At 41.2% G+C, this 23,126-nt stretch overlaps 4 protein-coding genes across 6 annotated transcripts in view; 3 read left to right on the forward strand and 1 right to left on the reverse strand.

Annotated features, from left to right (window-relative positions):
* The window catches only part of LOC141421248 (uncharacterized), a 158,256-nt gene extending 153,286 nt beyond the window's left edge, over positions 1-4,970 (forward strand). Inside the window, exons 15-16 of the mRNA XM_074066914.1 lie at positions 4,003-4,187; positions 4,275-4,970. The gene's annotated coding sequence lies outside the window, so the exon portion shown is untranslated. The remainder of the gene's footprint in view (positions 1-4,002; positions 4,188-4,274) is intronic.
* Positions 1-23,126, reverse strand: part of LOC141421230 (inhibitor of Bruton tyrosine kinase-like) — a 1,912,155-nt gene that overhangs the window by 1,535,504 nt on the left and 353,525 nt on the right. The gene's annotated exons all lie outside the window — the stretch shown is intronic.
* LOC141410465 (inhibitor of Bruton tyrosine kinase-like) overlaps positions 5,149-23,126 on the forward strand; it is a 973,048-nt gene continuing 955,070 nt past the window's right edge. For 2 of the 3 annotated variants that reach the window (XM_074066906.1, XM_074066907.1), the window contains exons 1-5: positions 7,854-8,470; positions 9,943-10,050; positions 10,619-10,734; positions 10,867-10,939; positions 11,031-11,125. In XM_074066906.1, coding sequence (XP_073923007.1) covers positions 10,685-10,734; positions 10,867-10,939; positions 11,031-11,125 — 218 coding nt within the window. In that variant the 5' untranslated portion in view covers positions 7,854-8,470; positions 9,943-10,050; positions 10,619-10,684. Of the gene's footprint in view, positions 5,359-6,081; positions 6,230-7,775; positions 8,471-9,942; positions 10,051-10,618; positions 10,940-11,030; positions 11,126-14,227; positions 14,334-15,896; positions 16,035-23,126 lie in introns of those variants that run through there. The other variant, XR_012445856.1, reaches the window with a different exon arrangement.
* LOC141421249 (fat storage-inducing transmembrane protein 1-like) lies at positions 13,063-17,079 on the forward strand. The gene is given in 4 exon segments (XM_074066915.1): positions 13,063-13,162; positions 15,763-16,084; positions 16,443-16,573; positions 16,576-17,079. Coding segments are annotated over 4 exon segments (1,032 nt in total). The 3' UTR covers positions 17,055-17,079.

The following is a 23,126-nucleotide window of genomic DNA, read 5'->3' on the forward strand; positions in this document are numbered from 1 at the left end:
TATGTGTGTCTATGTATGTGTGTAATGTGTGTATGTGTATTGTGTGTGATGTGTGTATGTGTTTGTGATGTGTATGTTTGTATGTATTTGTGTGTATGTATGGGTGTGTCTGTGTGTGGTGTATGTATGTGTGGTGTGTGTCTGTGTATGTGTGTGTATTGTATGTGCATGTGTGGTGTGTGTATTGTGTGTATGTGTGTGTAGGTGGTGCATGTGTATTGTGTGTGTGGCATGTGTACATGTGTGTATGTGTGTGGCTGGTGTGTGTATGTGTGGTGTGTGTGTAGTGTGTGTATGTGTGTGGTGTGTGTATAGGTTTTTTGTGTAGTGTGTGGTGTGTGTATTGTGTGTATGTATGTGTGTGTGGTGTGTGGTGGGTGTATTGTGTGTGTGTGTGTATGTCTGTGTATGTGTGTTTATGTCTGGTGTGTTTGTGATTTGTGTGGATGTATGTGTGTGTGATTTTTGTGTGTACTGTGTGTAGGTGGTGCGTGTGTATTCTGTGTGGTGTGGATGTGTGTGGTGTATTTGTGTATGTGTTGGGGTGTGTGTATTGTATGTGTGTATATCTGTGTGGTGTGTATGTGTATAGGTGTGTGTATTGTATGTGTTGTGTGTTGTGTGTATGTCTGTGGTTTGTATATATGTTTATGTGTGTGTATGTATGCGTCATGTATGTGTGTGGTGAGTGTATTGTGTGTTTGTGGTGTGTATGTATGTGTGTGATGTGTGTGTAGGTGGTGTGTGTATTGTATGTGTGGGTTGTGTGTGGTGTGTATGTGGTGTGTGTGTATGTGTAGTGTGTGTATGTATCTGTTTGTGGTGTGTATGTGTGTATGTATGTATTTGTGTTGTATGTATGGGTGTGTGTGTGGCGTGTGTGTCTCTTTATGTTTATGTGTATGTGTTTGTGTGTGTGTGTGGTGTGTATGTATGCATATGTGTATGTATATGTGTGTGTGTGGTGTATCTCGTGTGTGCTTTTGTGCAGTGTGTGTGTGTATGTGTGTGTGGGTGTATTAAGTGTGTATACTTCTGGGGTGTGTGTATGTGTGTACGTAGTGTGTGTTTGTATTGTGTGTATGTGTGTACGTAGTGGTAGTGTGTGTGGATTGTGTGTATGTGTGTGTTGTGTGTGTATTGTGTGTGGGGTGTATGTGTGTAGGTAGTGTGTGTGTGTTGTGTGTATTGTGTGGAGTGTGTTTATTGTGTGTGGATGTTTATTGTGTGTATATGTGTGGGTGTGTGTGGATTGTGTGTATGTGTGTGGTGTTTGTATGTGTGGGGTGTGTGGGGTGTGCATGTATTGTATGTATGCGTGATGGTGTGTGTATTTTGTGTATGTATGTGTGTGGTGTGTTTGTATTGTGTGTATGTGTGAGGTGTATGTGTGGGGGTGTGTAGTGTGTGTATTTTGTGTATGTATGTGTGGTGTCTGTGTATTGTATGTGTGGTGTGTGGATGTGTGTAGTGTGTGTGGTGTGTGTGGTATATGTGTGTGTGTTTGGTGTATGTGTGTGGTGGGTGTATTGTGTATGTGTGTGTATGTCCGTGTGGTGTGTGTGTATTGTGTGTGTAGTGTGTCTGTGTAAGTGTGTGTGTGTGTTTATACTTGTGCATGTGTGTGTATATTCATGTGTGTGTGAGGGTGAGTGTGTGTTTATGAGTGTGTGTATGGGTGTGTGTTGGCATCTGTGTATGTGTGTGTTTGTGTTTGTATGTGTGTATGCTTGTGAGTATGTATTTGTGTGAGTCTATTTTCGAGTGAGAGTGAGTATGAATGTTGGTGAGAGTGAGAGTGGGTACATGTGTGATTGTATGTGCATATGTTTGTGAGTGTATATTTGTGTGTGAGTGTGTAAGAGGGTGTGTGTGTGTGTGTTTGAGTGAGTGAGTGAGAGTGTGTGTAGGTGTGTGTGTTTGTGTATATGTGTGTGTGATTGCATGTGGTGTTGAGTGTGTGAGTGTGAGTGACTGTGTGTTTTGTTTGTGTGAGTTGGGTTGTGAGTATGTGTTTAAATGTGTGTGTGAGTTGTGAGTGTGGGTATGTGTGTGATGTGTGTTAGTGGGTTGGCATCTGTGTTTGAGTATGGAATCAAATGCGTGTGAGTGTGTGTTTGTGTGTGACTGCGAGAAAGAGTAAATGTGTAAATGTGTGTAGGTGTATGAGTGAGCGTATATGTATGTGTAGGTGAGTGGGTGAGACTGTAAATGTGTGAGTGTGCGAGCGCGTGTGTTTTGTGTAGGTGTGCGTGTGTGATTGTATGTGAGTGCATGTGCAGATGAGTGTGAGTGAGTGTGTGTATGTGTGTGAATGTGTGAGTGCATCTGTGTGTACATGTGTATTTGAAGCTGAGGTTCTATGTTCACGGGTGCGAGAGTTATTGTGAATGTGTTAGAGTGTGACAGTGTGTATGTTGGTGTGTGCAGGTGTGTATGTGCAGGTGTGTGTAAGTGAGTGTGTGAGTGTGTTTGCGTTTGAATGTGAGTGGGTATTTGGGTGCAGGTGTGTGAATGAGTGTATGTTAGTGTGTTCAGGTGTGTGTGAGTGTGTTTATGTGTGTGAGCTAATGTAGTGGGGGATATGTGGGTGAGTATGAGAGTGAGTGTATTTGTATGTTATTGTGTTGGCATGGGTGTATTGACGTGTGTGTGAGTATGCGTCTGTAAGTGTGAGTGTGATTTTGGGTGAGTGTGTGAATGTGAGTGTAGCGTCTGTGTGTTGATTGTGAGTTCACATGTGTGCATTAGTGTTTGTGTATATCTGTGTGTTTGTGTGTTTGTATGTGTATGAATGTGTGTTTTTGTGTATGTCTGTGTACGTGTGTGTGAATTTGTGAATGTGTGCATGAGAGTGTGCATGTAGGTCTGTGTTTCTGTAGGTTTGTGTGTGTATATGTATATATGTGAATGTGTATGGGTGTGAGTGTATATGGGTACGTGTTGTGAGTGTGTGAGTGTGTATGAAAGTGTGTGGGAATGTGTACGTGTGAGTGTACGTGAGGGTGTCAGTCTGTAAAGGTGTGCACAAATGTATGATTGCTGATGACTGTGAGTGTGACTGTGTATGTGCGTGTTTGTATGAGTGTGAAAGTGTGTAGGTGTGTATAGATGACTGTGTATATGTGTGAGTGTGTGACTGCATGTGTGTGTGTATGTACGTGAATGTGTGGTGTCTCAGTGTGAGTGAATGTGTGAGTCTGTGTATGTGTATGTGTGTCTGAGTGTGTGTGTCTGTGTGTGCATGTGAGTGTGTTGGCTTGCGTGTTGGTGTGTGTGTGTGTGTGATGTGGGTGAGTGGGTTGGCTTGTGTGTTAGAGTATGGATTCAAATGTGTGTGAGTGTGTGCTTCTCTGTGTGTGTGTGTGAATGTATGTGTTTGAGTTTGAGTGTGAATGTGTGCATGTGTGTGTGAGTGTGTGTGTGTCTTAGGGTCCTGATCAACCAATTCTCTTCTCTGTTCCACTCATGGTTGTGTTTTAACTTACTGACCCATTTCTCTTCGTTTAGAGTTGCATTCATTTTTCTGGTTTGAATGTCCGGTAATTTTTTACATTAGATGCCAGATATTTTACTTCTAAAAATTCATTATTACTAGTGGTACTGGGGATTGAATTCAGGGTCTCAAACTTACTAGGCTAGTGCTCTACAACTCGAGCCACGCCCCCAGCCCCACGTATTTTAAATTTGACCCTGTTGAATCTTCTTGTACTTCTATAAATATTCCTGAGCTGTGTTCCGGCCTGTAGGTAAGTTGTGTAGAAACAGTCTGATTCTTTAAAGGTTTGCTTTCAGGTTTGTTAGTTTGGACCAGTGAAGGCTTTGGTCTTGCTTTAATTTTGCCTCACTACACTCAGTCCTCTGTATCTATGGGTACATATCCATGGATTCAATCCTCTGTGGATCTAAAATTTTTTAAAAATTACATTTATAGTACACAGATTTTTTGTCATTATTCCCTAAATAATACAGTATAACTATATCCCGTTTGCATTTAATTAGGTAATCTATGGATGATTAAAAATAACAGGAGAACGTACAGAGATCACATGTAATTCTACGGCATTTTATGTAAAGCAGTTGCGCCACCAAGATCTGGGATCCTTGCTGATATCCAAAGCGGAGAGGACAGGGTCTCATGTTGGCTGGGGATGACAGGGTTCTAACGGAAGCCTGCAAGTTCACAGGTGACAGCTGTAGTTTCCTACACATATCCCCAAACCAACCGGTCTTACCATACAGCATGTCACAGATCATCTCCTCTCCTCTCGCAGATGAAGAGAAACCGCTGCTCTGCACTACAAACCCACTTAGCAGCGCCGCCCTCCCTCCCCACCCGGACACCTGTCCCCTTCACTGGGACCCCCGGAGGGAGAGGGGCTGATAGAGCGAACTACGGCAGAGCAATCCCGGCGGAACCTGAGAATTTTGACACAGGGTAAGTAAGGTCTTGGCTTGACGAGGCAAGGAAGACTCAAGGGTGGTGCTTCCAGACAACAATGGGAGCCCAATGACAAAAGCACCGAGATTCCTGCGCGGGCTGCAGGGCTGAGCCGCGAAACGTCTTTTCTCGCCACGCCCTCCCTAAGGCCCGCAGTGAGGGCGCTGGGGACCCAGCCGCGGGGTGGCGTGGGGGTGAAGGACCCACCACGCACTTGATGTGGTGAGCGGCTGTTCCCGCCCCGATGTTCATCTCCGCCGGGAGTGGCCACCCTCCTGGCAGAAATTGGGCCTGCTTAAACTGGAGGAGCAGGAAAGACAGCCGACTCGCGTCTGGGAAGCAGCTGCCGCGCTCCACCCAGCACCCTACCAGGGGCTACAGACGTGGGGTCAGGCTTCCGAACGCAGGAGGCGGGGAGGCGCCGACGCAAGGAACCAATCACCACAGACGCTCCCACGTGATTAACCTTGACCAATAGGAGGCCGCGGCGATAGCGGCGGAGCAACTCAAACGCGCTTACAAAGAGAGATGGGGGTTCCGTCTTTTCTTCTCTTCCGCTCGGCTTCCTGGAGGCGAGTATTGGCTCGCGGGCGCATCGAGGAGCGGCGGCGGCCGGTATGTGGGCTCTTTAGCAGCGAAGACCGGAGAGGGGTGGGGGCGAAGCGGGGCAGCACAGAGCTGCGTAGCCGACAGGGCGCGTGTACATGACCTGGCGGGGGAGGGAAGGTTCGCGGCTTCTGCGATCTAGAGGGTGGGGTGATGCCGCAGTAAGAAGCGCGTGTGGACCTCGCTGGAAAGAAGGCGCGGCGGGCACTGGCGCAGAAGATTTGTCTCCTAGGACAGACCCTCCTCTGCTGGCTTAAAATTGGGACAGGCGGTGGTGTCCTGACATTGGACTTTCAAACCTGATTTAAGGGGTGGGTGATAACTTGCTGCCTACTTTATCGCCCCTTTTTATTGTCAAGTTCCAGAACAGGTGACAGTGCAGGCAGTGATCCCGAGTGAATCTGTTGATGTTTGAGAATCACAAAGATGAGATGGACAGGAAGAAAGATTGTAGACACTTCGTTTACCTAACACCACCCACCATTATGCAGATGAGCACGTGCTCAGTACTGTAGTTGAGTTCTGTAGTAGAATGACTGAGGCAGTAGTTCGTTGATTCTGCCAAATCCACACAAGGACAAAGCTGCTGAATCTCAAGCATCAGTATACGTTCTGCTTTGAAAGTATTCATTGTGAAGCTTTACGCACATAAAGCAGATGACTAGAGCAGCAGTTAATTTCATTCCCAAAGGGATTCTTCCTGTCTATATGTTACTACCAGAATCCAGGCAAACACTGTATATATTTTAAATGATAAAATTTGCAGATGGCCCACAGGACATAATTCTGGAAAAAAGTGAAAGGAAGTTTAAAATGAGGGAGAAATTTTTGTGTTGTGCAGTGACTTCAGGATTGCAACTTTACAGAGGCCATTGGGAAGAAAAGGTAATTTTACCTATTGAAACCTTCCCGGACAGATTACAAAGCCATATAGATCCATTATGTTAGTCCACGTAGCTCCACTAAGACTTTTTTAAGAAAGAGTTGCATTTAGATATGTTCCCCAAACTAATGCTTCATCTTCTGGGTTCCAGAAAACTAGTTGCAACTTAGAAATGGAGGCTGAGGAGTTAAGTGGCAGAGAATTGACAATCGATTCCATAATGAGCAAAGTGAGAGATTTTAAAAATGAAGATCTTACTGATGAGCTAAGCTTGAATAAAGTCTCTGCTGATACTACAGGTAAGCTTTTTCTTTTTTCCTTTTATAATTCATTGCGATGCTGGGTATTGAACTCACGACCTCACACATGCTAAGCAAATGTTGTACTACTGCGCTATATCTCTAGCCTCTTGTTTTTAAAGAAGCAAAAACAAAAAAAGCAATTAACTTAAAGTGTCCTGTAAGGTATAAGGAAGTAGATGTTAACCTCTGTGTTAATATAATGTACATTCTCAGTCGTTGATGCTTATCTACCAGAATGCAGTTTATATTTGAACCTGTTTGTCTGGAACTAGTCCACAATTGTCTGCTTGTTTTAAAAAGATGAAACATCATCTGGACTTGGTGGCTCCCATCTGTCATCTCAGCACTTAGGATGCTGAGGCAGGAGGATCTCTAGTTCTCTTATTCAGCTGGGGCTGTACAGCAAGGTGAAGGCCAGCATGAGCACATAGTGAAACCCTGTCTCAAAACACAAAGAAAGAGAGAGAGGTAGGAAGGGAAAGGGCTGGGGAAGTGGGGTGGAGAAAGAGAGAGGGAAGAGGGCAGGGAAAGAAAGAAATGATCCTTCTTATTAGTGTGCTTACAGGTACTTTTCTTAGTACTTTCATTATTGTTAGCTATTTCCGCTGATATGCCTGCCATCAGTAGATACGCCTTCTTTTCCATTCCTTTTTTACTCTGAATGAGCACACGTTATCAATGTTAATATTACATATAAATTTAGCATCAAACACTGGATTTTTGATTTGAAGAATTGGTCTCTTTCTCCCCTGGCCCTTTTTTTTCTATCCTTTCTTACTCTCTGTTCCAGTTACAGTGGCTTTCCTGATGTCTCTTCTGTATCCTAGAGCAGCGCATGTCCCAATGCCTTTGCTGTTGACCTATACCTTTATTTGTTTTGTTTTTAGCAGTACTAGGGTTTGAACTCTACATCTTGAGCCACTCCACAAGCCCTTTTCTGTGATGGGTTTTTTTTCAAGATAGGGTCTCACAAAGTGTTTGCCCTGGCTGGCTTCAAACCGCAATCTTCCTGATCTCTGACTCCTGACTAGCCAAGATTACAGGTGGGAGCTACTGGTGCCTGGCTTGAAGGGTTATTCTTGATGTTTCTATGGGTTGGGATTCCACAGAGAGAAAACTGACAGCTGCAAAAAGTCCTATAAATTCTGAAGGTCTAGATCAGGCTAGCTATGTGTTGGTGAGACCAGGAAATTATCAGGGCCTTTCAGAGAAATGTAGGTAACTTGGAGGAAGAAGAAAATAACTATCAGCTTCTAATCTTTTGTAAAGCTGGTTTTCTGTGGTGGTTTTGTAAGTAAATTTGAGGTATACTGAAAGAATGTTGACTGGGTAAGGCTGTAAAGAAAGTTAGGACCAGAGCAAGAAGTTTTTGAGTTTTTCATGAAATAAATGATAGATGGAGGATTTTCTAGTATGAATTGTTACTGTCTTAAAAATTATTACTGATATTATAACTGTTTAACTATAACTTGAAGGAAAAAATGCAGTTTGGAATTGTTTTATGTTTATCTCTGTTGTGATATATTTTGTTGTCCTTATTCAGCTAACTCAGGAACTGCTAACCAAATTATGATGGCGAACAACCCAGAGGACTGGTTGAATTTCTTGCTTAAGTTAGAGAAAAATAGTGTCCCCCTGAATGATGCTCTTTTAAATAAATTAATTGGTCGTTATAGTCAAGCAATCGAAACACTTCCTCCAGATAAATATGGCCAAAATGAGAGTTTTGCTCGAATTCAAGTGAGATTTGCTGAATTAAAAGCGTAAGTATTAGCATTTTAACTTCGCTTGACTATGTTATATAATATGTAACTATATCGTAAAGAGGGAAAACAAAAGCATATCAAATTAATATTTTTTGGCCAAATACTTTTGCCTTTAGTGTAAATTAGTTTACATGAAAAGGGACTAGTGTAAACTGTTTTCTATGTACATGTTTCAAAAAGACCTACAAATTTTAGACTCTGCCTAAAAAGATTTTTTAAAAATAACTTGTTTTATTTTATACACAGGAGAAATCAAATTCCATGTCTTTTGGAAAATAAAGTGAAGCACTACCAAATTTAGGTAGCTATGTCTTTTTTTGAAAAAAAACCAAAAAGTGTGGACTGACTCTGAGTTTTTATTACAGTATGCAAGAGCCCGATGATGCACGTGACTACTTTCAAATGGCCAGAGCAAACTGCAAAAAGTGTGCTTTTGTGCATATATCTTTTGCACAATTTGAACTGTCTCAAGGTAATCGAAAGGTGTCAAATGTACATTTGAAGTAAAAGAGCATCCTAAACTAACACGTCCTAATATCAAATCATATTCGAAGTGGAAATTTAAGGCAAAAGCTGATCAGATGAGAAAATGGAGGTGCTACTTAAACATAAAAACAATATTCATTATAGTAGCTCTTTTAATTAATGAACATCAGCATGAACATAGTGTTTGTGCTATAAGAGTCAGGATACATCTAAAGAAGAGTTGCTTCACTGAGTATCGTAAAATGAAAGACACATAACTTTTAGAATTTAAACTGTTGTTTCATAGCAGTGAAATGTACATCTTTGGAATACATAAGGTGAGTTAGCTATAAAAAAGAAATTTTAAGCCACTGCAATATGGCAGTAGCCTTAAGGTCAAAATTATGATTATTTTGAACAGACTTGATAGGCTCTCAGGAAATAGGCAACATCCCTGAAATCTTCTGCTCAGTCTGGTGTGTGTGTGTGTGTGTTTTGTAGAGGTGGAGGGTATTCCATAGTTTTTATTAGATTTTCAAAGGGAGTCTTAAAATACCAAACTCTCAAATTACTAGTTCTTATCTAAGTTGTTCATTTGCTGTCTAAAAATTCTTTATTATGTGAACTTTTACTGCTGTTCTCAATAAATGTGTGGATTTAACCACTATCAAATATGTTCATGTTCTTTAAAATTTGTAAACCTTGTAAACTGACAGAAACTAGAAATAGAAGTCATCTCTTAATCGTCTTTTTTACCCTGAGTGCCAGTGTGTGGCATTATAGCTCATGGGTCCTGTAATTGTTGATAACACTCCATATTTGCATGATGTGTACATTTAAAATTTATAAATCAAGTACAAAGGATAAATTTTGCATTTCAAAGAAAATTTGTTTGGCAGTCTGTCGTCAGAAAGGTAATTATCGTTCAGTCATTTTGTATTTAGGGAATGGAATAGCTAAGTCTGACAGCTAAAGTTGATCACTTTTTTTTTTTTTTTAAACACAAATCCTTTTAGCCAAAGATGTCAACCTTGCCTTGATGACTAAATGTTTCTGTGAATGATATTTCTTACAGTGTGTTCCAAGAGACTGTTGCTCTTAGGACTACTTTAATATCTAGAATTGCCTGTTTCTAACTGCTGTAATTAGATTTTGCTTTTTCTTTTGTATTGCTCTGTTAAACTTCTGTTGCTTCTGAAAGTGAACAATTTATAAATGAATACAAAATGGTAAATTGCATATTACACAATGAAACTCTTTGAATACGTAGTGTTATCAGAAGAGAGTTGATTATATGCATGAGAAATGAGACATTGCTTATTTGCCTATGAAATCTTATGCATAAGTCTTGGGACAATTATCTTTGCTTAAGTGTTCTAAATTTTTTCTTAGGCTCTGATGAAATAAATATGTATTTGGAGATTGGGCTGAAGAGTGCTTTATAAAATGACAATTATCCTTTTTTGCTTCTTCATAAAGCTGTAGAAAGTGGAGCAGTACCGTTAGAAATGCTGGAAATTGCCATATGTAATTTAAACCTACAAAAGAAGCAGCTGCTTTCAGAGGAGGAAAAGAAGGGTTTATCAGGTAACTATTAACGTGTGCTAATATTTTTCCACGGTAGATAGTACTGCAGAAAGGATTCAGAATAACTTTTTGTAGGACTAATGTTTACATGGAATACTCAAAATCTGTTTAGTTGCAAATGGAAATGAGATAAGACTATTAGAAGTAAAAAGATCTTACCTACCTTGTTGATACTTATCTTTTGTGCCTAATCAAAATTTCATTGGTAACATTAAAAACAACTCAATCAAAGCAAGAGAATGGCTTTGAGCTTATAGAAACAGAGTTTGCTGTTTATCCCAGGGAGACAATTATATAAAGAGAATTGAAGAGGTAATTAGAATTGCCTGATAACATCTTCATGTCTTCTTACAGGAGGGCAATTATTTATTATAAATTGATTTTTAAAATTTTCTTACGTGTAAGATTACTTTTTCTTTTTGATGGAAGTGGGGTTTGAACTCAGGGCTTTGCACTTGCAAAGCATGCGCTCTTATGGCTTGAGCCACACCTCCAGCCCTGTAAGATTACTTTTTGTGTACTTTTTATGTCCTTAACAAATTTAACCACAGTTTTGAAATTTTTACAGCATCTACAATGTTTACTGCTCAAGACTCATTCTCCAGTTCAGTTGGACATTTACAAAAGTAAGGACATGGGTTGTGATTCCAGAGGACAGGCTACCAAAGCCAGGTTTTTGTATGGGTAAGAAAACTCATCATTTATGTAAGTATGTCTACATAAGAGTTTTTTTGTAAGTGTAACCATGTTTAGCAGTAAATGGAAATACACATGAATATTATTCTTTGAAAAACTGGGTACTTTCTTTTTGTTTAGAGAGAACATACCACCACAAGATGCCGAAATAAGTCATCGAAATCCCCTGAAACAAACTAACAAAACTAAACGGGTGAGTCACTTTCAGTCTGCTTTGATGAAGGTGGTGGTAGTGAAGTCTTTGCATTTCCCAGTTGATTACTCAGTCTTTCAAATCATTTCAGTCGTGCCCATTTGGAAGAGTCCCAGTTAACCTGCTAAATAGCCCAGATTGTCATGTGAAGACAGATGGTTCTGCTGTGCCAACTTTTACAAAAAGGTATGGTTGAGTTTTAATTTTTAAATTTGTGTATATTTAAAGATTGATGGCAGAATGGTTTTAAACTCTTTTTCACTGAGTAACAGTAATTATGATTAAAGTTTTTGGTATTTTTGTTCTTTTTGTTCCAGACTGGCCTGGAACTCACTATCTTCCTGCCTCCAATTCCCAAAGGTTGGGATTATAGGTGTGCACTACCATACCAGGCTGAAGTTACTGAGTTCCTAAATGCTCTCAGGAACAAAAAAATGAATAGAGAAAGTGACTTTTCAGGTTTTTCACTCATTAAAAATATTTATTAAAAAATTAGGAACATGTTAGAGTGAAGCTTAAAAGGCTGTCAACATCCTTGGAGTTAAAACTCCTGATGTTTGGGTATTTCTTCCTATGGGTCACCTCTTGGATAAGATTCTCTTCCTAGTGCATTTGAGAGTCTCCACAGCAGGGTGGAAGGTAAGGGGGAAGAATAGCTATCAGTGGGAAAAAAGGATGAATTCAATCATTTACTTTAGAGTTACGGACTTTAAGAAATGGGAGAGGGATTGGGGTGTACCTCTGATAGAGTGTGTACTTAACATGTGCAAGGTCCTGGGTTCAATCCCCAGCACCAAAAACAGCAACAGATGAGTTAATTAGCTGCTGGGGAAGATGGTGCATGCCTCCACAACCCCAGGTAATAGGGAGGCGGAGCCCTTTGAATCTAGCTAGTTAGGGCCAGCCTGGGCAACATAGCAAGACTCCATGTCTTTAAAAAGAGAAAAAGCAAGGCTAGGTAGTGAAACATTGTTCCTCACATACAATATATTTCCCCTCAATTTGGGTGCTTATTCCCTTATAAGAAATAAGAATATGCCAGGCTTGATGTCTCATGCCTGTAATCCCAGTACTTGGGAGTCTGAGGTAGGATGATCGTGAGTTTGAGGCCAGCCTGGGCTACATAGTGAGACCCTATATTAAAAAGCCAAAAAAGAAAAAAAGAAATGGGGTATAGTTCAGCTAAAGAAGAGAGTTTTTCTTACTTGTTCTTATTTCTAATTATGCGTATATCAATCATTTCACAAATACACCTGAGAAGCACAGCTTATTTTTAACTTGTATCTTCAATAATTAGTCCTGTTATATTTAAAACTTGAATAAATACTAATATTAAAGGGGCATTTTGTTTATGTGTATGTGTGTGTTGGTGTATGAGTGTGTACAATTGTGTGTTTTGTTTTATGTCTGTGTAAGTGTGTGTGTGTGTGTCTCCTTGTGAATGTGGGTGTGTGTGAGTGTGTGTATGTACATATGTGTGAGTGTGTGAGGATGAGGGAGTCCTTGTGTTTCGGGGTGTGTATGGGTGTGTGTGTGTGTTGGCATCTATGTGTGTTGTTTGTATATGTGTATGTTTGTGAGTGTGTTTGTGTGTATGTGTGTGAGTCTATTTTTGAGTATGAGTGAGTATGAATGAGTGTGTGAGTGAGTGTGAGAGTGGGTGCATATGTGATTTTGTTTGTGAGTGTAAGTGTTGGAGTGTATGTGTATGGTAGTAAGTGTTGTGAATGTGTGTATGTGTGAGTGTATATGTGTGAGGGTGTGCATGTGTAGGTGAATATATGTGTGAGAACGTGAACTTGTTTTTGTGTGAGGGTGTATGAGTCTCTGAGTGTGTGAAGGTGTGTGTATCTGTGTGTGTGAGTCAATGTGTGTATGTGTGTTTGCATGTAGGTGTGTATGTGTGAGTGTTTATGTGTGGGTTAGTGTGAGAGTGAGTGACTTAGTCTCTGTCAGTGTATTTGTATGTTAGTATGTTGGTAGTGTGTGACTGTCACTCAAGCCACTTGGGAGGTCTTCGGGAGAGGGCAGGGTGGAGAGAGGTGTTTCCTCAGCACCCTTCAGGGGTGGGGACTGTGTCTCTTATACCTGGGTCTTTGAGTTTTGACAGCTGTGTGAGAGGCATGAGTTCCCAGAAGCTCCATGGGGCCCAGCGTGGGGCAGGCCCTGCTTCCCAGAGGGTCCTGATTATCCTGCTGGAGGCCAGCAGCTTCAAGAAAGGAGGTTGAAGTAGGACTCCTTTGTCCTCTTAACTGGCTTTGGCTCCCCCACTAAACTGTCTGTGGGAACCTAGCTCAGTGTTTCTGTCTTGTTCTTTTTCCTATCTGAAGTCTTATGTTTTCTTACTTCAAGAAAATAGTTTCACCAAAGTCTTCAGCTATCCTACTCTATAGAAGAAAACATCCCTTTGATGCCCCAAGATGAAAAAAATATATTAAAATTATTTTCTAACCAAGTCTTGAGACAGGCCCTCCCCCACCAGCCTCAGAAACTTAGCATCAGAGTAGACATGGAGATAGCAGAAGATAAGCATGTTTTCTGATAGAACCTAAGAGTATCTGTGTTAGCTCTACTCTGGAGCTATTTCAGACTTTAGAAGAGGTGGCCCATGAATGCAGAACCAGAGAAACTGGCAGACACTGACGCCTCCCACTCAGAACCCCAGGCTTCAGACAAACTAAAAGTCAGGCGGATGGAGTTCATATCACTATATCTAGATCTTTCTCCACAACATGTCATGCATGCTTTCTAAACGTACTTCCAGGGGTGCTGATGGACTTACCACAAGAGGTAAAAGGGGTACCTATTTCACAAACAGGGACTTTTTTGTTTTGAGGTAGAGTCTTACTGTGTTGTCCAGACTCAACTAGTCCTCCTGCCTTAGCTGGAGTAGGTATATACCACCACATCTGGCCCAAATAGGTGATATTAAAAGAGTAACTCTGCTGGGCTCCAGTGGTTTACACCTGTAACCCTAGCTACTCAGTAGGCAAAGATCCTGAGGATTGTGGTTCAATGCCAGCCCTGGGCAAATAGTTCACAAGACACTATTTTGGAAAAAAAACTCTCACAGAAAAGGGCTGATGGAGTGGCTCAAGCAGGAAGAACACCTACCTAGCAAGTGTGAGGTCCTGAGTTCAAACCCCAGTACTGCCAAAAAAAAGAGTAACTGTCCAGATCCCCAGCCTCTGTGTTCTCTTTCCTCAAAAAAGCTTTACTGTGAAGAAGTTGTCATGCCGGATCTCCTTCCCATTTTATCAACTCACATAGAACTTGTATTACTTCCAGGGTGCCAAACTAAGAGGGAATTTATAAAACTGAGCCTCATCTGATCAAGGGTCCATGGACTATCCATTCGCCTCAGTAGGAAACATTTCCAATACAGTATCAAAATGTAAGTGATTGTCCTAATCATATATTTAGTACTACTAATAATTATAGAAATTCGATGTAAAATAAAAAATTAACTTGTAGGGCTTTATGATCACAGGAATTTTTTTTTGGTAGTACTGGGGTTTGATCTCAGGGTCTACACTTTGAATCACTCCACCAACCCTTTTTTGTAATGGAGTTTTTCAAGATAGGGTCTCGCAAATTATTTGTCTGGGCTGGCATCAAACCATGATCCTTCTGATCTCTGCCTGCTGAGTAGCTAGGATTACAACTTGAGCCACCAGCACCCATTCACAGGAAATTCCCGCCCCCCCCCCCCCGGGTGCTGGGGTTTGAACTCAGTGCTTTGTGCTTGCTAAGCAGGCACTCTACCACTTAAGTTATACCTCCAGCCCAGGAAAATTTTTTTTCATTATTGTACTGGAAGTACATTGCAACATTTACAAAAGTACTGACAAGTTATCATAGTTGAATTCACCCCCTCCTTCATCTTTCCTCCCAGGAAGTTTTTTAAAATGAATTTTATTTATTATTTTGGTAGAACTGGGGTTTTAACTCAGGACTTTGCACTTGAAAAGCAGATGCCCTGTCACTTGAGCTACACCTCCATTCTTTAATTTTGAATTACATCCTTTTTTACAAAGTGTGATACATGATCAATGAAAAAACCTTGGGTTGGGAGGCACAGCTCAAGTGGTAGAGCGCCTGCTTAGCAAGTGCAAGGGCCTGAGTTAAACCCCATCATAAACACAAACAGTGCCCCATTTGATATGATGCCTGACATATTCATCTAGTTTGCACAACCACCAGTTTGCACAGCTGTCTTCAACCAAACTAGCCCCTTAGAGCCCCTCCTCCATCCAGACAGGAGTTGGAGCTTGGGCAATCTGCTGGGTTCCTAGTACTGAAAAGGACATCCCAGCTAATAGGCTTTCCAGGGCCTGAGGTGGACACAATGTTGTAGACACTCACATTGCTGCTCAGAACCCAGGGAGAACAACCAGACCACTTTGGTGAAAAGACACAGATTTGTTTTAATGACTTCCAAGGTTTGGTTAGTTTTATCTTCATGGCCTGTGATTTTTCTATGGAGTAAAATCATGCTAGAATTTAGGTAGCGGTAGAGGGACTTTGACCAAACTGAGGCAGGCGACTCAAGCAGGCTGTGGACAAGAATAGTCTTGAACAGCAGGCCTAACCCTGAGCTAGGAATTAGAACGTGGCTGGAGCTGAGGACACAGAGCTAACAGGAAAGGGCCCAGGCTGCTGTCAGAACACACTTCCACACACCCAAGGCCAGGACCCTGCTGACGTGGCAGCACGCCATCCTGGCCCCTGACTGCCCCCCACCTCTCTCCGTGGCTTGCCAGCTGCCATCAGGCCTCTGCCCTGTATCTGCCACACCTGTCACTGTCTGTTCTTGTCCGCAGAGTGTTGGGGGGATCAGCCCCTCCTCTGCTGCCCAGCAGAGCAGGCAGTTAGTGGGGAGGGGAGGGAACATGGAGCGGGGGCGGTGGTGGGGGCTAGGGCCCAAATCCAGGCACTGCTGGGTTGCCTGGTCAAGGTGCTGCTCTGGGTGGCCTCTGCCTTGCTGTATTTTGGAAGTGAACAGGCTGCCCGCCTCCTGGGCAGCCCCTGCTTACGGCGCCTCTACCATGCCTGGTTGGCAGCTGTGGTCATCTTCGGACCCCTTCTGCAGTTCCATGTCAACTCTCGGACTATCTTCGCTAGCCACGGCAACTTCTTCAACATGTGAGTTCACTCAAAGCCCTGGGAGCAGGCTCCCTGCACTCTGAGAGCCCAGCTCCCTTCTTCGGGCTTCTGTTCTCCTGCCAGTCGGAACACTAAAAATAGGCTAGGTGGTTGAGAAGGTCAGGGGAGGGGGAGGGGAACAGAGCCTGGGGGTACAGGGCAAGTCAGGAATAGGGCTGAAGAGGAAATGTGGGCCCTAGAAGGCCAAGTTTAGGCATGAGATGGACTAGTTTAAATGACTGGGGCTGTCAAGGGTGTGGGAAGGAGAAGCGCTGCTGATGTGCAGAACTGGACAGAGTAATCCAGGGTGGAGGATGGGGTGGGGGTCTTAGCAGCCTTTCCTCTTCTCTTCCCGCAGAAAGTTTGTGAATTCCGCATGGGGCTGGACCTGCACCTTCCTGGGGGGCTTTGTGTTGCTGGTGGTGTTCCTGGCTACACGGCGCGTGGCAGTGACCGCCAGACACCTGAGCCGACTGGTGGTGGGGGCAGCTTGTGGCGAGGGGCCGGCCGGGCCTTCCTCCTCATCGAGGACCTGACTGGTTCTTGCTTTGAGCCTCTACCCCAGGGCCTGCTGCTCCATGAGCTGCCTGACCGCCGCAGCTGTCTGGCTGCTGGCCACCAGTGGCGGGGCTACACAGTCTCCTCCCACACCTTCCTGCTCACCTTCTGCTGCCTGCTCATGGCCGAAGAAGCAGCAGTGTTCGCCAAGTACCTGGCCCATGGGCTGCCGGCTGGCACACCCCTGCGCCTTGTCTTCCTGCTCAATGTGCTGCTGCTGGGCCTCTGGAACTTCTTGCTGCTCTGTACTGTCGTCTGTTTCCACCAGTACACTCACAAGGTGGTGGGTGCTGCAGTGGGCACCTTTGCTTGGTACCTCACCTATGGCAGCTGGTATCATCAGCCCTGGTCACCAGGGAGCCCAGGTCATGGGCTCTTCCCCCACCCCCACTCCAGCCGCAAGCATAACTGAAAGAAATAAAGGCACATCAGGCCTGGCTCTGGCTCCTGTCATCATTTATTTGGGGCCTGGAAAGAGTGGGTAGGGTAAGAATAAGGTCTAGTGCTGGGCCACAGTGGTTCACCTCTGTAATCCTACCTACTCAGGAGGCAGAGACCAGGAGGACTGTGGTTTGAAGCCAGCCTAGGCAAATAGTTCTCCAGACCTTATTGAAAAAAAAAACCATCACAAAAATAGAAGTGGTAGAGTGGCTCAAGGTGAAGGCCTTGAGCTCAAACATCAGTACTGCAAAAAAAAGAAAGAAAAATGATGTTGCTGGCATTCCTTAGCTATCCTTGATGTCATCAACTTTGTCCTTTTTTGTACATGATCTCTGTCTCCCCTGCTGTTCCCCTCCTTTCAGTCTCCTGGTCTGCAGACCTCTAGCAATCTGGGACTGTTATATCAAAGAATGGTACTACTAAGGCAGGTAACAGTGCTCTTTGTTATATATATATATATATATATATATATATAATAGAATATAGAATCTATATATATAGAATAGAATATATATATTCATAGAATTCTATGAAAATGAGGTGGGTCATGCCTGTAATTCTAGCTACTCAGGAGGAGAGGTCAGGAGGTTCAAAGCCACAAGCCAAAGTTTTATATATATATATATATATATATATTTTTTTTTTTTTAGGTACTAGGGATTATACCCAGGGCCTGGTATGTGCTAGACAAGTGATCTGCACTGAGCTATGCCCCCAGCCCTTGCTTTTTAAAAAAAATTTATCAGTATATAATATTTGTACAGGGGGATACATTGTAATATTTACATCTGTGCTTGCAATATATCTTAGTTAGATTTGCCGCCTCCATGTTTCTCCCTCTGTCCTCCTCCCCCGTTCTTAGAGAACAATTTCAACAGGTTTCATTCTTCTATTTGTGTGTGGGGGTGGGGATGGTGGTACTGGGGGTTGAATTCAGGTCCTACAAACTACATCTTGAGCCACTCAACCAGCCCTTTTTTGTGAAGGGTTTTTTCAAAATTGGGTCTCGTGAACTATTTCCCCAGGCTGGCTTTGAACCACAATCCTGATCTCTGCCTCCTGAGTAGCTAGAATTATAGGCATGACCCACCGGTGCCTGCTCATTCTTCTATTTTCATAGTTCTTTTGTTTTTATTTTGTTTTCGAGACAGGATCTCACTGCTACCTTTACCTGGGCTGGCCTTAAACTTGAGATCCTTACGCCTCCTCTTCCTGAGTAGGTGAGATTACAGACAAGCACTACCACACTCAGCTTATTTTTCTTGCTCTACTGAATCTCTCCTCTGCCTTCCTCAGAGGCCTGCCTACCTGGGCACCCCACACAGGAACCCTTTTCTACCTCAGTCTTCCTCATAGCAGGTGTGTGTACTCCTTAACAGATACTTACTGAGCTAAGCGTAGTTCCATGTAATGTGAATAAGACAGACATGGTTTCTGCTGTTAGGAGGCAACTGAGAAACACAAGTAGTAATAGCAAACATGTGCACTGTGCTTTCTCTCTTCCAGGCACTGTTCTACATGTCTATAAATTCCTCCTATAAATTAACATTCAGTCCTTACCACACATGAGGTAAGGACTATTCTATTCTGCATCTATTCTTTGATAGATGCAGAAATCAAGTCTGGGTGTTCTGTAGTTAGGAACTTCTTTACTTGCTACCAGGATTACCGATACGCTTTTTGACTTTTAGAAACTCTACTCTCTTCCTCCACAGATGGATGAAAACGTCTTCAAGTACACATAGATGTACACACTTCTGGGTATGCAAAGAAAAATAAAGATGCCTTTGACGAGAAATGCCTCTTCTGGATAGACCCTTCATAATGAGAAAGAAGCTTCCTGTGCAGTAGGGTCATTTCCTGAGAAAGTCCAACCCACATCCTTGTAGATTTTATAACGAACATTTGCTTAAAGTCTCTTCTACGGTCTTGTCTCTTCCGTCCTCTTCTTGACCATTTGCTGTTGCATAGTTATTCGGTGTGCATTTTCTAAGATGAAATACTGGAAAATAAATAAATCAGCTACTTCTCAATTCAAAGTGCTTCTTTGGGTATGTTACATAATTTTACATGGTGCGTGGAGAATTTAACTCATTGTGAATTATTGCTTCATCTAATACTGTGGTTCTTACATGCTTCACACACTTTACACTTTTTATTTTGTATGTTTCTGTATTTCCTTCTCATCTGGCTTTTCCTACTTGGATTATGTTATTTTTCTTTTGTTTTCTCCAGAGGTTTGGATGATATGTGTGTCCCATTTATAATTCTGCCATTTTAAATAGAAAACATAAAGAGTATTTCCAGAATTATCAGAGGCATGATCTGATATTTCAGTGCCTTTTCTATTTAGTCCACCCTTACTCCACATAATTTTTACTACCTGCGCACTTATCCTGTTAATGATTTTCTTTCACGCGTAAAGAGTGACTTAATTCCAAGTTATTGAATCTTTTGCTCTGTACAATACATTGTTGTCATTTTTAAATTGCACATACTTTTTCAATGACTGAGATCAGTGGTGAAAGGCAAATATATGCTACATTTAATAATGCCTTTCCATTTTCTTGCAGCATCTCAATCCCTTTGCAAAGCAGAGCATTTTACAGAGAAGTAACTAACCATATTGAACGCTTCCTCATCAAATGTCTGTTTGAGCAGTACTGCAACTCGCAATTTACATTTTGGAGACCTCAAGACTTCGATTTTCTTTTCTTTTTCAGTAAAAAGGTTTTTTTCAAATAGCTTATTTCAGGAAAATAAACTAGGTGCTATATTTTAAGTCTGGGCATCTTATTAAATTTTTTAATGAACTATTTAACTTTATATGAATGACATTTTAAAACATTTTCAGTATTTTGCTTTGAGGTAACATTTACATAAAATAATTTGAAACCCTTTTAAGTGGATGAGTTTTAACAAAAGTCAAAGCATCACCAACATCACAACTACAATGTTATCTCAAAGGTTTGCAGTCAGTCCTATCCCTTCTTTTGACCCCAATCAACCTACTTTAGTTTATTTCTGTCACTATAGATTAGTTTTACCTGTTCAGGAAAAACATAGCAAGATGTAAGCTCTTATGCCTGGCATCTTTTATTCTGTCTGCTTTTGAGATTGGCTATTTGTTTTATGAATTAGGAGTTTGTTCCTATGGTTTGTTGGGTAGTAGTCTATTGGATAGATGAACCCAAAAAATTTTTTTAAGCCAGTCACTTGTTGATAAGCACTTAGGTGGCTTCCAGGTTGGGACAATAATAAGTAAAGTAAGTGAACATTCATGTACAAGGCTCTGTGTGGACATATCTTTTCATCTGGGAGTAGATGAAGAGTAGAGTTACTCAGTTATATGGTAACTGAATGTTTAACTTCACAAGAAACTTGCAAATTGTTTTCCAAAATGGTTCTACCATACTGCATTGATACCAGCAGCTCATAGGCTTTCTGCCTGTCCTACCTGTGCAGGAGTAGTAGCTTTGGTTTTGGTTTTCAATTGTTTATTAGCCATTCTACTAATTATGTAAAAGAATCTCATTAAGATTCAACTTGTATAGATTGTTTGTGTTAAATAACTTTCATATTTATTATTCATACCAGTATTTTATTTTGTGAAATATCTATTTAAATCATTTACTCATTGTTATTGGGCTCTTTGGTTTTTATGTTAGGGGGTTCTTTATATATTATAAATGTAAGTATTTTGTCAAATATATAGATTACATATTATTTTCAGTTAGTCTTTGGTTTTCTTTTTTGCTTTTTTAATGGATTATTTTACAGAACATAATCTTTAATTCTGATGAAATCCAAGATATCAAATTTCTCATCTATAGCTAGTGGTTTTTGTTGTAAAAAATTTTATTAAAAATTATTATAAAGTATAATTATATTATATAATTACATTTTTAAAAATACTTATTATTGTCTCAACCTGGAAAGCCACCTAAGTGCTTATCAACAGGAGATTTGTTTAAAATTTTATTTTTTGGTTCATCTATCCAATAAAATACTACTAAGCAAACCCTAGGAACAAACTCCTAATTCATAGAACAAATAGCCAGTCTCAAAGCAGGCATAATAAAAGATGCCCAGTGTACCCCCCAAACTAGGAAAACTCTTTTAAGTACATAAATTCACTCCCTTGGGCCTCACGTTTGATTTTTTTTAGATATCTTTTTTGTTTTGTTTTGCTGAGTCAGGGTTTTGTTATGCGATGCAGGTTCATCTTAAAAAAACTTCTATGTAGCTCACGCTTGCCTCACACTTGCAGTTCTCCTGCCTCAGCCTTCAAGTGTGAGGAATACAGCTGTGAACCACCATTCCCAGCAAGCCTTTTGCAATTCTTTCAAACTATCAAAGATAATATTTATCAAATATTTATCTAATTCACCACACATTTATAAACAAATTCTTACATAAACTCAAAACAATTGAAATGAATTGTTGTCTTCATTTTGGATAAAAAATGTGAATGATAGCTTAAATAAGCTAAAGTCCAGATTTCAAAACAAGTAGTCTTTTTCCAAGGCCATCTTATGTGACCCCATATTTCATTTTATCCAATAAGATATCCAGTGCATTGCTTTTTTAAAATTGATCTTTTGTCTTCATCCAAGTTTGTCTATCTTTATATCTGCACCTGACTTATAGTTCTTTAAACCCACTGAAAACTTCATGAAATTTTCTTTTTTATTCCATAGTGTACTTTTTAGGGCTAGTTTATTTTCCTTCACTAATTCTTTACCACTCTTTCCCCCATTCATGTCATTAGAAACCAGATTTCAAATAATTATTGCATTTCCTTGCAAGCAAGCTAAAATAAATTCAAATTTAATTTCTCAATACAAAGCACATAATGTCCTTGTAAGATTTTTATATACCTCATAAACATTGTATTAATCTATTTTGTGGTACTGTAACAGAAAACCTGATGCTGGATAATTTATAAGCAAAAGAGGTTTATTTGGCTTATAATTTTGGAGGCAAAAAGTCCAAAATTAGGCTGCCTCATCTACTTGGCTTTCATTACCTGCTCCCCTGGCTACTTCATAGCATGGAAAAGAAGCAGAAAAGTGTTAAAAAAGAAAAAAACTTGGGTCATCAGAAAAGAATTTAAGGATAGACACAGAGAAGACTTAAATAAGAGTAGGTTTATCAATTTAAAAACAAAGTGAAAGCAAAATATAGGGAAAGTACACCCTTCAGATGGCAGGGCAGGCAGAAGGCGTGTTATATCACCACTAAAAAACAAGGTGAATGATCTTGCATAAGGGCCAGGGACGGTGGCTCACTTGTATAATCCCAGCTACTCAAGAGGCAGAGAGTGAGAGATCAAAGTTCAAGGCTAGTCTGAACAAAATGTTAATGGAACCCCATCTGAACAAATAACCAGGCCATGGTGGTGCATACAGTAATCTCAGCTACATAGGAGGCATATGGTAGGAGAATGATGGTCTGAGATTAGCTCTGGGCAAAAACAGAAGACTCTAATCCAAACAATAATAACTAAAGCCAAAAAGGACTGGGGAAGTGGCTCAAGTGATAGAATGCCTGCTTAGCACGCATGAGATCCTGAGTTGAAACCCCAGTCCCAGAGAGAGAGAGAGAGAATGAGAGAGAAAGGAGAGATTTCTCGTCATTCACCTCTTAATGGACACTTAAGCTGACTCCATGTATTGTATTATTTATCTGTGCATCATAGATTTGTGTCATAAAATACATGACATGCAGAAACCTGTTACCTGTGCAAGTGACGCGCTGACGGTTAAGCCGTCGGTTGATTATCCAACACTTCTAAATTCCAGCAGAGAGCCTTACCGTACTTGCACAGCTCCCCGGGGCATGCTACCGAAGCATTCGTGACCGCAGATTTGTGTTTTGTCAGAGACATGCAGGACAATTAAACACAGGAAACCTTTCTGATTTAGGATTTCAAATATGCGCCATGTGCGACAACCAATGACAAAGGCGAAACTTTGCGTCACCATTGCCACCACCTCTTCACTGGCGCTATGCAGCTACAGTGCCTGTCAGGTTGCCCTTC

This window comes from Castor canadensis, chromosome 3 (assembly GCF_047511655.1).
Source record: "Castor canadensis chromosome 3, mCasCan1.hap1v2, whole genome shotgun sequence".
NCBI lineage: Eukaryota > Metazoa > Chordata > Mammalia > Rodentia > Castoridae > Castor > Castor canadensis.